At 37.7% G+C, this 16,484-nt stretch overlaps 1 protein-coding gene across 3 annotated transcripts in view; it reads left to right on the forward strand.

Moving 5' to 3' along the window:
* ARHGAP15 (Rho GTPase activating protein 15) overlaps nucleotides 1-16,484 on the forward strand; it is a 725,608-nt gene that overhangs the window by 415,984 nt on the left and 293,140 nt on the right. For 2 of the 3 annotated variants that reach the window (XM_055398711.2, XM_088829187.1), the window contains one exon: nucleotides 12,295-12,417. The exons of the other annotated variant lie outside the window; for it this stretch is intronic. In XM_055398711.2, coding sequence (XP_055254686.1) covers nucleotides 12,295-12,417 — 123 coding nt within the window. The remainder of the gene's footprint in view (nucleotides 1-12,294; nucleotides 12,418-16,484) is intronic. 3 annotated transcript variants of the gene reach the window in all.

Here is a 16,484-nt window from a genome sequence, read left to right on the forward strand (position 1 = left end):
CAGTAATCAAGAACAAGAACAAAGAAACTGAAAGAGATGACTAGGTCAACTAAAGCATTTTTGCTTAAAAGGAAGCCCCAGTCTGTACCCTGTATCTCTGTTCCTATATTCATTCTTACCTTAATGCATTCAGCACCTGGAGCACAGTGAGTGGTTCTTGTGTTCACCTTCTTCCCAGTAGCTGAAGAGTTCAATCTGTGTTTATGGTGGTCATGCTCTGTGCAGCCCAGAAGCCATCTTCAGTTGTTCTGACTGGCAGTACAGAGTAGTAACGTATCAGCACTGATGCTGTCCTGTGATTCACTAAACTCACCTAAAGCAACTCATCCTCCCATTTAGGTCTAGAGCGACACACGTGTCAAATTCCCTCAGTCATGTCCAACTCTTTGCGACCCCCATGGACTGTAGACTGCCAGGTTACTTTGTCTATGGAATTCTGCAGGCAAGAATGCTAGAGTGGATTGTCATTTCCTTTGTCAGAGGATCTTCCCGACCCAGGGATCAAACCTGGGTCTCCTGCATTTCAGTCAGATTCTTAACCATCTGAGCAATCTGGAATAAGTTTGTCAGAGTTCACCTGAAGCAGATGATTTAAGACCTTAAGTTGAAAGGAACTGATTACAGTGGGAGTCTACTGCCACCTCTCTGTGTCCTTAAAACTTTGACAGCATTGACAAACGGAGAGGCAGGCAGTGGGGCAGGTTAGGCATTGCAAGGGGCTGGAAATCAGACAGCTCATATTTGATTTCCAGCTCAGCCACTATTGCTTACTTGGCATAACTTCTCTGAACCTCAGATCCCTAAGCAGCAGAATAAAGAGCAGTAAGAGAACCTACCACATTGAATGATTATAAAGACTAAATCATATAGAACATTCCCTGTCACACTGGTAGCACTCTAAAAACAGTAATGCGTATGACTTTAGGATGATCAGATTGGCTCGTCAAAGTGGAAACTGAGATTGCTTTAAAAGAATCAATACTATATGGGTTATAATATGTAATTGTATATATAATACTTAGATTGTGAGAAAAGCTAAATATATGTTTATTTATTTAACATTTCTCACAATCTAAATAAATACTTTATTCTACCACTTCCTTTTAAATATTGACTGTTTTGAATTAAGACATTTCTCAAACTACCGATGCCTGTACTATATATTTTTCTGCCCTGGTTCAAATTTTATGTTTTAAAAATTAGAGATACACTATTGCGTATTCTTGATCACACAGAGGACCAAGAGTTTAGAGGTTAAAGAAAAAGCTTCAGGGTTGTCATATATTTCTCCCCTCTGCACCTGCTGAGAATACAGTATCTTTACACACATTTTTCACAAAGGTACAAGTACATACACGGATACAAAATACATAGTGATAGCGATCTCTATTTATGTCTTATGGAGGGAAGATTTTAATACCACTCATTCAATGCAAATGGGCTTTCCTGGTGGCTCAGTGGTAAAGAATCCACCAGTGCAGGAGATGTGGGTTTGCTCTCTGGGTCAGGAAGATCCCTTGGAGAAGGAAATGGCAACCCTCTCCAGTATTCTTGCCTGGGAAGTCCCATGGACAGAGGAACCTAGCGGGCTACAGTCCATAGCATTGCAAAAGAGCTGGACATGATTTAGCGAATAAACACCACCACCACTACCCAATGCAAATACTGCTAAGCGTGAATCAGTATGTAAAATCAGTGTGGACATTATCCAATACTCTTAAATATTAATATTATTTCTTTTTCAAACTGTACTTTTTTTTCATAGAAATCTAAGTGGTAATTTCCTAGGATTTTGTCATACTGCTACCTCTATGGGGGGAATTGTCATGCGTACAATGATATTGCTTTGATTTTTTAATTTTGTTCTCTTTTTGTGGACTGATGTTTGCATTCACCTATGAGGTTCTTCCCATTTGATTTGACTGTGGCCTGTTTTATATCACTAGCCCGTTCCTGTATTTAATATATAGAAAACATGTTTCTACTTCATGGTGCCCTTTGTCTAGACTAATGCTCCATGCTATTTTTTTCTTTCTTTCTTAGTAATTTTGCTTTCAAAATCAGCTACTGAGCTAAGGCAGTTCTGCAATCCCAAACTTTATTAGCAAATTTATCAAAGTTTTGAAATAGTTTTCAAGTGACAGTTTAACCAACACTATATCAAGCTGTAAGAAGCCAAGATAAAATTTCTCATCAATAGAAGATATTTGATGATCTGAATCTTTACATGTTATACTGTATCTGATTCTACTTCAGCAAAAAAGTGTCATCATATATCTCTATACACACCATAGGTTTTTGCTATTTAGGGGTATTTTCTCTTTCTTCTTTCCTTTTTTATTTGTAGTATTTCCACAACCTTTTGATGGAAAATCTTTTGCAACTCTCACGTATAGAGATAAACTAGACAGACTTACAGTTGAAAGAATATTATATTTGTGATGAAATTGCTCAATGTTTGCAGTACAGTTTTGAAGTTGCCATCATCATCATCATCATAACCATCCTGAAAGTTTTTGTTTAAGTAACTCAAAGCTATGCTAAATGCTGTAAAAACAGTTTAAATATAACACCCTGACTCACACTACAGCAATGCATTATAAACTAGATACCCCTAAGATATATGATCAGCAAAATAAAAATGTTAAGCCTATACATGAAAATACTGTGAAGAATTTATTATAATTACTAGAAAAATAACAGCATTTCCATATGGCCAAATGACACGGCTATGACAGTAAACTGCCTGCTGTTTATTGACACTGAAAATGTAAAAAAGTAGTTAGATCTGTCTACTTAAACTAGATAATTTAGCGAAAAAGTAAACATTTATATTATATGAATTCTCATGAGTGAATAGCATAAATATGAATCATCAAAGAGAATGTCATCATACCCTTCTGTTTCCAACTGATTATTTTGTTTTTCTATAGCATCTAAATGGGAATTAAGTGGTTAAAACACAGCTCTGCAGTTAAAATGCCATGTATTCCCTCTTCCAATTATTTCCAGATTTAATCCTGATTTGTGTTTCAAGTAAGTCACTTGAAGTTTCAATAACTTAGTTTCTCAAGTGGTTGAAATTACAACTTCTGTTTACACTGAGCTTGTGAAGAAAACAATATATTAAATGACCAACAGTATATTAAGCCCAAACTTACCCTTTCTGCCCACTCTGACACAGGGAGATATGTGCAAAGTGTTTTAAGCTGTAAAACCACACTGTGCAGAGAGCATGCAGCATTTATTACAGCCTAATGAATTAGGATAACAGGGTATGCCCTGGAAAGGAATCAGGCAGGAGACAGACAAGAAATTTAACGAACTTTGTTTCCCAATTTTGGGTAAGGTGCTCTTGTTTTAGTAAGTTAGAAAGTGGTACAACAGGGAAATTCCAAATACGAGATCATATTGGAAAATATGAAAGGAGAAAATCGGCATTTTGGTGATCCATGTGATGGTGCGACTTCCCTTTCACTTTTCACTTTCACACATTGGAGAAGGAAATGGCAACCCACTCCAGTGTTCTTGCCTGGAGAATCCCAGGGACGGGGGAGCCTGGTGGGCTTCCGTCTATGGGGTCACACAGAGTCGGACACGACTGAAGTGACTTAGCAGCAGCAGCAGCAGCAGTGATGGTTTGAGAAGTGTTTGGGAATCTTTGGGGATGAAGAGTCTGATGTAACCTGATTTTGTCATTTCTTTCTGGATTTCCCTCTCGGAACCCTGCAGTGTGATAAGATGATTGTACAAAGTGACTGCCGCCAGCTTTGCTCTGAACATCCCACTATACTCTCCATATGTTGGGAACTCACTACTAGTCGGACAAGACTGAACGACTTCACTTTCACTTTTCACTTTCACACATTGGAGAAGGAAATGGCAACCCATTCCAGTGTTCTTGCCTGGAGAATCCCAGGGATGGCGGAGCCTGGTGGGCTTCCGTCTATGGGGTCGCACAGAGTCAGACACGACTGAAGAGACTTAGCAGCAGCAGCAGCAGCTAATACAGCTATCTGTCTACACCTATGTTGCTCCCTATGTGAACGCCCACCAAAAAAGTGACAGCCTAGAAAGTTGTTTGAAACAGCATTTCTGAAGGGTAGTAACTCTACTTTCCTTTAGCAATATTTCTGAGATGTTAGCTCTCCCAGCATTTCCAAATTGAAAAAAAAAAAAATTAACAACATGTAAGTGTAACATGGGAATACCGCGAGAACAGGAGTTTGGCAGGGAAATGGGGATATTTCAAAATAAGATCCACAACAAGACAAATTCTGGCAAATGCACAGTTCTGGATCATATTATCCAAATTGTTGTATTCTGGAAAATGTGAGAGTTTTTTTTTGTGTGTGTTTCACATCACTTAAATGGTAGTGGATGTTCATCATTCAAATTGCATTGCTTCCTCCTCCCATCACTAAAGTTGGAAAATAAATACACAAAAAGCATCCATTATAGTAAGCATTCCTACCTTAAGAGGTAGGAATTAAATACCATACCATTAAATACCATAATGGCTGCGTCAGGTATAAAACTTGTGTTGGGATAATGCTATGTATTGATATCATATGTAATGATATTTATTGAAAATCATCTTGAAAAACTCAGGATCCTAACTATTCTCTAGTGTGAGCAGCTTTAACACCAATTAAATCTCTCCACTGGTTAAGAATGGTGCTTAAAGCTAATGCCTTTGGTCTATGAGTGTGGAGACTTAAATTGCATATTGTTATTCAGAATTCTTAGGCTTTGAAAAATATTCTGTTTGTTTGGGCTTGGAAAAAAAGATCATGCATTGTGGGGCGGGGGGAGGGGAGAGAGAGGAAGCACAAAGGAAATTAAAAAATTAAAGTAAATTCTAGAATACCTGGAAAGTTAATCCAATTCAACTTAATTTTTCTTAGAGGTGAAAATATGTAGAATTAAGAGTGATTCCTCTGTAAATCAGATTAAATTCTTTGGAATTTAAACCTATATCTCTTTAGTTTATTTTTCAGTTTTTGAATAAGAATTTTAAATGGGAATGGAAAAAAACTGCTCATTGGCTTAACATAAATCTTTAAATTGCAATAAGCTTTACCCTCAAGAAGTAGTTGAATCTCTGAGGAAAAGGAAAAGGCTGAATTCTATTTTTCATAAATGATGGATTATTGTACCACACTGTGTATTTTCCAGTAAAGTGTCCTTTTATTTGTACTGTGTGATTACAAGTTTCTAAAAGTATGTGTGGGGTCACTTGGGTGCTGTGGGAAAGTGGAAGGAACTCTGTTCTGTTAAAATCAGTAGTGAAATCAGAAGCAAACTATGTCCTGATTACCATAGGCATGTGTTTAAATTTTGCTTTCCTTAATTGGTTATGTTGTATTTACTTAAAATGAACAATTTGGCAAGTTTTTCTCCCTTGACAACAGAAAAGCGTAAACTGTTTTATAAGTGTGGCTGTTAAAATCAGATTTGTAAACCACAATATTCAAAGACTTTTACTGCTGTTTACAGGGGTCCAGTGATGGACTTTGCTTTATAACCATGTGCTTTTACTACATTTTTGGTTTGTATTTACAGTGCTTTCAAGTTATTTGGTTAGTTAAAACCTATGCCGTATATTATAGTCATCTATTGACTTTAACTTCTGCATAACTCTTCTTAGAACAAAATGAGCAGAATGAATGATGGCAGAGGCCTGGCAATTTGACTTGTCATCTAAGGACGGTTATTTATGGCATCAGGAAATGGAAGTTGACGCTCTAGTCTGTCTCCAGGAAAGTCATCATTAAAGGCAACTTTGGATAGTTTGGCTGTGTTAAAAACTGTGTAATCATATCCAAGACTGCTAGTTTCTCAGAATGTATGAGAAGGAAACAAGCTAAAGCATCTTAAAGTATACTTGCATTTTTCTTGAAAAACCGGTGTACCTTACACACAGTTCACACATGTGGAGCCAGATGGTGGTATTGAAAACAATATATATATATATGTATGTATGTATGCACATATATACACATCTAATTAAGAGTACCTAACAGTTTCCAAAAATAGGTAACTTACTATATAATTACTTTCACGTGTATATGTGTTTTAATTTGCAAAGTACTTTTTATTTTTTTTTAATTTTTTTAAATTTATTTATTTTTTATTGGAGGCAAATTATTTTACAATATTATATTGGTTGGTTTTGCCATACGTTGACATGAATTCACCCCAGGTGTACATAAGTTCCCCCTCCTGAACCCCTCTCCCACCTCTCTCCTCCCTTTATCCTCCCTCTGGGTCATCCCCGCACACCAGCCCCGAGCATCCTATAACATGTACTTTTTAATCATGTCATTTTTACTAGTCCCTAAATGGCAGAAAAAAATACCGTCATTGGCCCTGAATTTCCTGGCAGCCTGTCATGAAAATGATCGGATTTTGACATGAGACTAGAAATAGAGAATAATACCTTTGGTAACCTGTGAAAATTTAGATTGTTTGTTCCATATCATTTCAAAAGCAGATTTTGAGACCCAAATTACTGAGGTAGGTTTCTCCTGAAGGATATGCGTTTGTTTAGCCCCCAGTACTAGAACCGAGGCCCTTGGGCCTTTGTTAACAACTGTCAGTGGAGCATATTATATATGACCAGACCCAAATGAAAGTTGATAGGATAGAATGTAAGCACAGCATCCAGTCATAAAATTTTGTGTCAATTAATGCCTGATATTCATGGTCCTATAAAAGCAGTTGTGGTTAGCATGGGTTCTAATGGCACTTGGTATTTCTCCAAAATGACCTGAGGTCAATTCCTCCACTAAGATCCCTTAGTCTCTTGTACTTCATACTCCTCACCATACTGTATTATTACTATATAGGCTATATGCATTTTTATCCACAGCCATTAAATCCAATACTACCATGTATGCATGTGGTCAGTTTGTATATTTTTTTAATCATCTAGCAGCACTGTCCAGGAACACTTGAGCCTAATTTAAAATCTCATAGCCACATTTTTTAAAGAAACAAGAAATAAGTTTTAATAAATATAGTTTAACAAAAATACCCCAAACGTTATTATTTCAACCTATGGCAAAAGCAGCATTTTAAGTACTCAATAGCCCAGAGTGACTAGTAACTACTGAATTGTACAGTGCAGCTCTAAAGCACTGCTCCTCAAACCATTTTAAGTTAAGATACACATACACACACAAAATGATAATAGATGATACATCAGATATATATGTTAAGTATATGTGTATATGTAATAAACTATTATTCGCTCTTGTGTGTGACACAAAGAGCTGTGTCCAACTCTTTGTGACCCCATGGACTGTGGACCGCCAGGCTCCTCTGTCTATAGCATTCTTCAGGCAAGAATATTAGAGTGGGTTCAGTTCAGTTCAGTTCAGTTCAGTCGCTCAGTGGGTAGCCATTCCCTTCTCCAGGGGATCTTCCCGACCCAGGGATCAAACTCAGGTCTCCCGAATTAGCAGGTGGATTATTTACTGTCAGAGCCAACAGGGAAGTCCATATAGATAATATATGCTGCTTATAGAGAGATTTATTATTAAAATAATACTTTTTTCACTTTTCACAATTCCTTTACATTTTGTCAGTCCACGAGTAGCCCTTCCACCACCAATCAACGAAAATTTTCCCTTCAGTTGGGAATGATTCTCAACATGGAATATGTCTCCTCCCTCTCCCCGCAGGAGACATTTGAAAATGTCTAGAGACATTTTTGATTGTCACAGTTTAGAAGAGGATGCTACTAGCGTATTGTGGGTAGAGGCCAAGGAGGCTTCTCAACACCCTTACTCTGCACAGACAACCCCCTGAAAAAAGAAACTGTCTGACCTAAAATACCAATAGTGCCAAAGCTGAGAACCTTCCTTTGAGGTAATATAAGATATTATGATCTTTTAAGTGGCAAGTAGTACCTTAACTCAGTATTTTATAGTGTATAATCCCATGTGATAATTTAAATTTTTCACTTAATTTAAAATTAAAGATCCCATCTATACTTAGCTAGGAGGAGGGCAGGATGTCTTCCTGTCTTTTCCTTAGCCTTGCATTTCACCCTAACTCCCCATTTTGCTACAAAAGTTTGTAACTACCTTGTGGTCAAAGCTAGAGGAAGGAGGTTGCAAAAATGTCCTTATTTGACCAGTTACAAGAAAGCTTCTCACACTAGGCCTGGCAGACTCTTTAAAGCAGACACTCTCCCTTAGGCACTTTCATGGGTTCCTTGGAGACCCCACTAGGAAAATTTGACTTCAAATCCTCTAATTCAAGCAATTTATTTTCTTCCAGCTGCAGTTCCCTCCTAACTCTCTTTTTATTCTGAGTTCCTCAGGAGGGGATAGAATGGCTTAAGTGTAGCTCCCCTACAGCTATCACTTAGTAAACTGTTTTGCACCCAATAGCAACATAAAATTTTGTAATTGATTAAAACCATTCTATTTTAAATGACTAAGTGAGCTCCTGATACTTATGTTTTCCTTCACCTTGCATTTTTCACCTATTAGTTCAGTTTAGTCACTCAGTCATATCCAACTCTTTGCAACCCCATAGACTGCAGCACACGAGACTTCCCTGTCCATCACCAACTCCCAGAGTTGACTCAAACTCATGTCCGTTGAGTTGGTGATGCCATCCAACCATCTCATCCTCTGTCATCCCCTTCTCCTCCTGCCTTCAATCTTTCCCAGCATCAGGGTCTTTTCCAATGAGTCAGCTCTTCTCATCAGGTGGTCAAAGTATTGGAGTTTCAGCTTTAGCATCAGTCCTTCCAATGAATATTCAGGACTGATTTCCTTTAGGATTGACTGGTTTGATCTTCTTGCAGTCCAAGGGACTCTCAAGAGTCTTCTCCAACACCACAGTTGAAAAGCATTAGTTTTTCAGTGCTCAGCTTTCTTTATAGTCCAACTCTCACATCCATATGTGACTACTGGAAAAACCATAGCTTTGACTAGATGGGCCTTTGTTGGCAAAGTAATGTCTCTGTTTTTCAATATGCTGCCTAGGTTGGTCATACCTTTTCTTCCAAGGAGCAAGCGTCTTTTAATTTCATGGCTATAGTCACCATCTCCAGTGATTTTGGAGCCCCCAAAAATAAAATACTCCAATATATTAGAACACTATATAAAGATCTTATTAGACTGGTCCCATATCCAAACTTGACTTTGAACAAGTTACTTAATCTCTTTAATTTAGTTTCTTCATCATCTAAAATGAGTAGAATTAGTTTTGTTTGTTGTTCTGTCTCCAAATTCATGTCCAACTGTGTGGCACCATGGACTGCAGCATGCCAGGCTCCTCCTTCGAATACTTCAAAAGATCATTTTGAGATTTGATTCGGAAAATATTGATTAAACCTTTGCTATGTGCTAAACAATGTTGCAGTATTAGGGACACATTAGTGAGCAGAGTTTATAAAAGTACATAAAATTGCTGCTTTCACTGTAGTAGAATTAGGTTAAATCACATTATATGCTTAGGAGAGTTTCAAGCATATAGTAAGGTCCCAATACACTTTAGGTATAGTATTATTAACCCATTTGAGTGATTGTGTGTGCCTGCGTGGTCAGTCACTCAGTTATGTCCGCCTATCTGTGACACCTTGGACTATAGCTTGCCAGGCTCCTCTGTCCATGGAATTCTCCAGGCAAGAATACTGAAGTGGTTTGCCATTTCCTGCTCCAGGGAATTTTCCTGACCCAGGGATTAAACTTGTGTCTCTTGCATCTCCTGCATTGGCAAGTGGATTCATTACCACTGAACCACCTGGGAAGCTCTAATATTGAATGACCAGCTTATTCTGAAATGTGATTTGAGAGGAAAATATCTCCATTTTCCTACTCAGGTGCCCCAAATCTTCACATGAAATCAGTAATTAGGTGAGGACAGTGAAGGGCCTTGTTAAAATTAGTATCTCATGGCATAAAGACAATAAATCCCTATCATTTTAGAAATTATTCATGATTTTGTTGTTTTGTTGCTGTTGTTCAGTTGCTAAGTCCTGTCTGACTCTTTGTGGCCCCATGAACTGCAGCATGCCCAGCTCCTCTGTCCTCCACGGTCTCCCAGTGTTTGCTCAAATCCATGTCCATTGAATTGATGATACTATCTAACCATCTCATCCTCTGCTGCCCCCTTCTCCTTTTGTCTTTGATCCTTCCCAGCATCAGAGTCTTTTCCAATGAATTGGCTATTCCCACCAAGATGGTCAAAGTATTGGAGCTTCAACTTCAGCAACAGTCTTCCCAATGAATATTCAGGGTTGATGTCCTTTAGGATTGACTTGTTTGACCTCCTTGCAGTCCAAGGGACGCTCAAGAGGCTTCTCCAGCACAATGATTAATGATAAGAATCATTATTAATAGTGAAAGTGAAAGTTGCTCAGTCATGTCTGACTCTTTGCCACCCCATGGACTATACAGTCCATGGAATTTTCCAGGCCAGAATGCTGAAGTGGGTAGCCTTTCCCTTCTCCAGGTGATCTTCCCAACCCAGGGATCAAATCCAGGTCTCCCACACTGCAGGCAGATTCTTTACCAGCTGAGCCACAAGGGAACCCCTGTTCATAATGTCAATAATAAGATAACTTGAAAGTGATTAGACTCCTTGCTAATGAAGGTACAGACCTTAAATGTTATGTTCATCATTGAATCCATATCCTTTAGCATAGGATGTGATCATCAGTAGGCATTCAGCAAACATGTGCTTAGTAAATGAATTATTAATAGATACACACCTAACTTTCATTATAACAGTGAGGCTAGTAAAACTGAGATGGGGGACTGATGAAGACATGGCAAGAGTTTGAGTCAATATGAGTTACAGAATTTCACCTAGTGGTAATTTCACACAAATAAGAAGAGAATGAGGTATCTGCATTCTTTTAAAAAAATTAATGAATTAACTTAGCTGTGCCAGGTCTTAGTGGGGCACATGGGACCTTTGATCTTCATTGTGGCATGCAAAATCTATTAGTTGCAGTATTCAAACTCTTAATTGCATCGGGTTTCCTGACCAGGGATCAAACCCTGGACCCCGGCATGGGGAGCTCAGAGTCTCAGCCACTGGATGGCCAGGGGAATCTGAAATCTTAAAAATACCTGCTTTCTGGAAAAGAAATCACTTTGGGTTAACTTGATAAAGAAGATTGAAAAAATTATTAGGTGTGCAGGACCTTTGAAAATGCCTAAATTTCCTACTGTTCAATTCAGTTCGCTCAGTCATGTTCGACTCTACGACCCCATAGACTGCAGCACACCAGGCTTCCCTGTCCATCACCAGCTCCCGGAGCTTGATCAAACTCATGTCCATCAAGTCGGTGATGCCATCCAACCATCTCATCCTCTATTTTCCCCTTCTCCTCCTGCCTTCAATCTTTCCCAACATCAGGGTCTTTTCCAATGACTTGCTCTTCGCATCAGGTGGCCAAAGTATGGGTGTTTCCAATAAATATTCAGGACTGATTTCCTTTAAGATTGATTGGTTTGATCTCCTTGCAGTCCAAAGGACTCTCAAGAGTCTTCTCCAACACCACAATTCAAAAGCATCAATTCTTCAGTGCTCAGCTTACTTTATAGTCCAACTCTCACATCATACATGACTATTGGAAAAACCATAACTTTGACTAGACGGATCTTTGTTGGCAAAGTAATGTCTCTGCTTTTTAATATGCTCTCTAGGTTAGTCATGGCTTTTAATTGAAATTTACAAGATCTTTTTTCTTCCCAAGTTAGATGTACTTTTCTACAATTTTGTGTACAGATACAATTAGGTAGAGGGCTTCCCCCAGTGGCTCAGCATTAGGGAATCTACCTGCATCACAGGAAACATAGGAGATGCAGGTTCAATCCCTGGATCAGGAAGATCCCCTGGAGGAGGAAATGGCAAACCATTCCAGTATAATTGCCTGGAGAATCCCATGGACAGAGGAGCCTGGTGGGCTACAGTCCACAGGGTTGCAAAGAGTTATACACGACTGACTAAACACACACACACACACACACACAGGTGGAGCTATCCAGATAAGCTATCATGTTAAATATGAAGAAGTTAATGTGAAAATAAATTATGAAAATATGGACCTAACCACATTTTCATTACATGTTCATGTAGCAACAGAGCTAATATTTTCATATGGGCAAATTTTTACTCCTGTGCCCTGTCTAAACAGAAGGGCCTGAGCTATTAATTCAGGTAGTCATTCCATAACTAGCAGTTTTCTATTTATCTTTGCATAAAGTAATAATCTTAAAGGAAAAATTTACTGAAAGCCTCTGACTTTTTTTTAATCTCCAGTGTTCAGACTGCATCATAGTGCTTCTGATACAAGCGACAAAAACCGAGTTAAAAGCAGATTAAAGAAGTTTATTACCCGAAGACCTTCCCTGAAAACTCTGCAAGAAAAAGGACTTATTAAAGGTATAGAATATTTTATACTTTTACTGTAACAGTGATAAACGAACGTGCCTCTCTGTCAGTAGTTAGTTGGCTCTAAAGGACTTTTAGGCAATTGTGTTCTTCTTAGGTTGCTTATTAAATATTCTGCTCTATGGCAGAAGAAAAAATAGCTATCCAGAAAACTGATCCTGAAAAAATAAAGGTTGTTATCATAAGATCATTGAAAAAATACCAGATTTTGCCCTCAGAGGATCTAGGAGCCAAGAAGAAATATCCCAGTGGCCCATTAGAATGAACCCACATGGTTGGATAATCCTTGAGGTACTTATTGCTCCAGAATATTTACTAACAGCATCCCTTTTCATTCTTAATTGAGTCTTAAATTGTATAATAAGTCATCTGATCACCTAGTCACAGTCTGAAGTAAGGCTAGGAAGAAAGTCTAAGATAAACAGGTGTCATGAAAACTTACAGGTTTGAGAACTGGAGGACCTAGAACTCAATCTAAATTGAAATAAGCAGATATTTTGCAAGTACATGTAAAGTATATAAAATATCCTCCACCATGTAAATAGGATTCAGACTTCTAGTCTACCATTCACTAATATTGATGTTGAACAAGTTGTTATCTCTGAGCCTCAGAGATGTTGTTATCTCAGAGCCTCTTCTGTTAACTGGGGATACTTACACTCACCACTGAGAAAACTCAAACAAATGAGATAATCCATTTAAAGTATTTAACAGAGTTTCTGGAACAGAGGTATTCAAAAAATGTCCTCTGCTATCACTAATATTATTATCATTCATTACTGTTGTGGTTACCAGATAGCTGAAAGGATGGATGGACAGATAAAACCAGTGATATAGATTTCTATGACTGGAAATCACCTTATAGATCACAGAGGCAAATGTATTATTTTCCTAAGGAAAAAAAAAATGCTTCAAGTCCATCATTCTCCCTGGTTTTCAGATTTTCTAACCAATGGACACATTTTGAAAATTAAATACAAGAAAGAATTTTAAAATAGGCTAAAATAAAGTACTAAAATAAACTTTGAGAATGAAGTGGAAAGATATCCTTATAGAAGTCAAAAAGTGATTTATGATACAAGTATTTCTCAGGAACAGGGCAAAGCAGATAGTATTTTCAGCACTACTTGCTGCTGCTAAGTCACTTCAGTCGTGTCCGACTCTGTGTGACCCCATAGACGGAAGCCCACCAGGCTCCCCTGTCCCTGGGATTCTCCAGGCAAGAACACTGGAGTAGGTTGCCATTTCCTTCTCCAATGTGTGAAAGTGAAAAGTGAAAGTGAAGTCGCTCAGTCGTGTCCGACCCTTAGCGACCCCACGGACTGCAGCCTACCAGGCTCCTCCATCCATGGGAGTTTCCAGGCAAGAGTACTGGAGTGGCTTGCCATTGCCTTCTCCTTCAGCACTACTTAGGATGAGAATTATTTCAATAGTTTACAATAGCCATCTGACCTATTAACTTCAGTCTCTTTTTAAAATAGGTGAACATATCACAAAAATCATCTAGCATTTTGAACCAATTGTGAAAGATTAAATTTTGTGAAGCATGAACATACCTATCACTAATAGAGTGGAAAATTCTTTAACATAAGCATTTGGAAGTAGAACTAGCACCTGCTTTAAATCAGTCTTAACCTCAGACTTTTACTCTCTGAAATGTCCTTTTCAGTGGACAGCATTTGATCTTCTGCAAATTCAAGTTCACATCATAATATTGCAGTACCTCCAGTTCTACCTTAAAATTTATCCCATGGATTATCATTTTCTTAGAAAAAAATCAGTAGCATGTTACCTGCCATCATGACAAAATATAAAACCAAACAAACAGCCCAAACAATTGCAATCTGACAAACTCCAAAATTTTCATGACTGTAGCAAAATAAAAGAGGTTTTAATTCAGTGGCATGGTCTGGCCCCAATCAAAATGCTAAAGAATTAATAACCATAGTGCTCTAGAATTGGTCTCAGAAAACAGCAGAGAAACTGGATGCCTAATGCAGTTTTCATACTGATGTAATGGAACCACTGAACACACTCTGATGGTACATTTCCTATCTTAAAGCTCCATTGCATTTTCACCATAGCTGACCAATGAGTCAGAATTCATTAGTAAGGCTATGGAAAATCTATGTGAAATTCCAATTTGATAAGCTTCCATTGTTGTCTTCAGTGGAATTTTCTTCCAAATACAGATCAAGTTATGCAAATATACTCACTTCTTGGGCTTGTTTCAGTTTTAACTGAATTTTTTGTAAGGCTTCTGAGACTTTTTTTTAAACTGAATAGAAAGCATTAAACTAATTTTTAAAAATATCGACCCAGTCAAATTTAGTATGTTAAGTCCGTTTCATAGCATATTTAAGGCAAAGACTTGGGGGGGAAAGTGAAAGCAGTATTTTTGATTGGCTGTGAAAAAAGCACACAAAATAAATCAATGATTAACACTTAAATGGTTAATTTCTCCAAGTAAAATGACTTAACTCTTTCTAGAGAAGAATTATTTAGAATAAAAGGGATAATGCCTTTAAATTTGTCCTGGAATGTGTTTGCCCAAATTATATTAAATATATATTCAAATATGTATTTGAATATATATTTAATATATTCTTTTGCACATGTGGAGTAAAGACCTCCATTACTGAGATTCAGGAAAGCTGTACATGGTAGTTTGGGTCTTACAAGTGTGCTTCCTGATACCTAGGAGGGGTTTGGCAAGGCCACAGCCAATTTTCAAAGTGTTTACGCTTTTATCCAACATTCCCAACAGATTGAGAGGCCTGAGCTTTGAATTCAACCAGCGTTTATTGAGCCCCCACTGTGGGGCAGGAAAGGCTGTGTTTTATTGACTTTCAATGCCCAGCAGAACAATATTCACAAAGCACTTTAGGCGAAAAGAAAACTGTCACAATATCGCACAGTATAAACTCAGGCACAAACCCTTTCTTTAAAGCCTGTTTTTTGGACTGATGGAGACCCTACCAATATGTGATTTCGTTGGCTCGATTTTAGATAGGGAAGTAGCCTCTTAATGGGGCTGCATTTTCTAATTTCTTTAATATGACTAATGAAAAGGGTACCTTATGATGCCAAAAAGGGGCAGCAGAAAATTCTGAATTATCACCCAATGGAAAGAAATAGTAATAGCTCAGGTGGGTGTCACAATCATTGTGCCATTGCAGTAGTAGCTTCTGAAAAGCCTTCAATTTCTCCAAGTGCTTTCACGTTTGCCAAGGGAATGGCAAGAGCTTTTTAAATGTATGAGTTTATTACATTGAGCCGCTCATGGAAAACAAAACTCCAATCAATGTAATATGTAAATTATAGGGAAGAGGGTACACTTTAGGGTAGTAGGTATGTTTGTACATGTCCTCTCCTTGCGTTTGGAACTGAAGTAATTGCTCATTAGCATCAGCCAAACTACCTTATGTAATCTTTCAAATAGCGGCATTGACATCCACGAACATAAAACACAGGCAATGTAATTTTTAGAAAAGATAACAATTGGTTGGATTTTTAGGAGCAACTAACATTTCCTTATGTCAAAATGATAGAGAATATTGTGTATTTTGAAAGTGGTTTCTTTTATCTTTGTATAGAAAAAACCATACTGGATGACATTAGTAGAAATTGAGAGCAATGTGGTAATACTTCTGTTTTTTAATGTTTGTTATAAGGGAAACAGCCAGTATAAGGATTAAATAGTACACCTCCAGGATTTATGATGAAGAGCAGTATTTTCCTGCCTTGTGCTAGTTTTCTTCCTTATAGGGACCATTTGGGGTGGTTTCTATTTGTAGTTCTCAAGGCTGCCTCTGTATATTAGTTATTGTTATTTGGGGTATAGATTTTTGTTAATATCTTTCTTATCTTTAATGTTTCAATATCTTTCCTTATAAATTTCAGACATTACCTCAGATTTATTTTACAGTGAATCTGACCATTAAATTAGACTTCATCTACCTGTCTTTTTCTCTCCCAAATACTCAAATACAATTGGCCTTGCTGTTACTATTGGCTTCATCCGAACTATCCAACATACTTAAACCTCTGTTTATTGT

Source organism: Moschus berezovskii, chromosome 2, assembly GCF_049115385.1.
Source record: "Moschus berezovskii isolate FMDL1 chromosome 2, NW_MosBer_1.0, whole genome shotgun sequence".
Classification (NCBI taxonomy): domain Eukaryota; kingdom Metazoa; phylum Chordata; class Mammalia; order Artiodactyla; family Moschidae; genus Moschus; species Moschus berezovskii.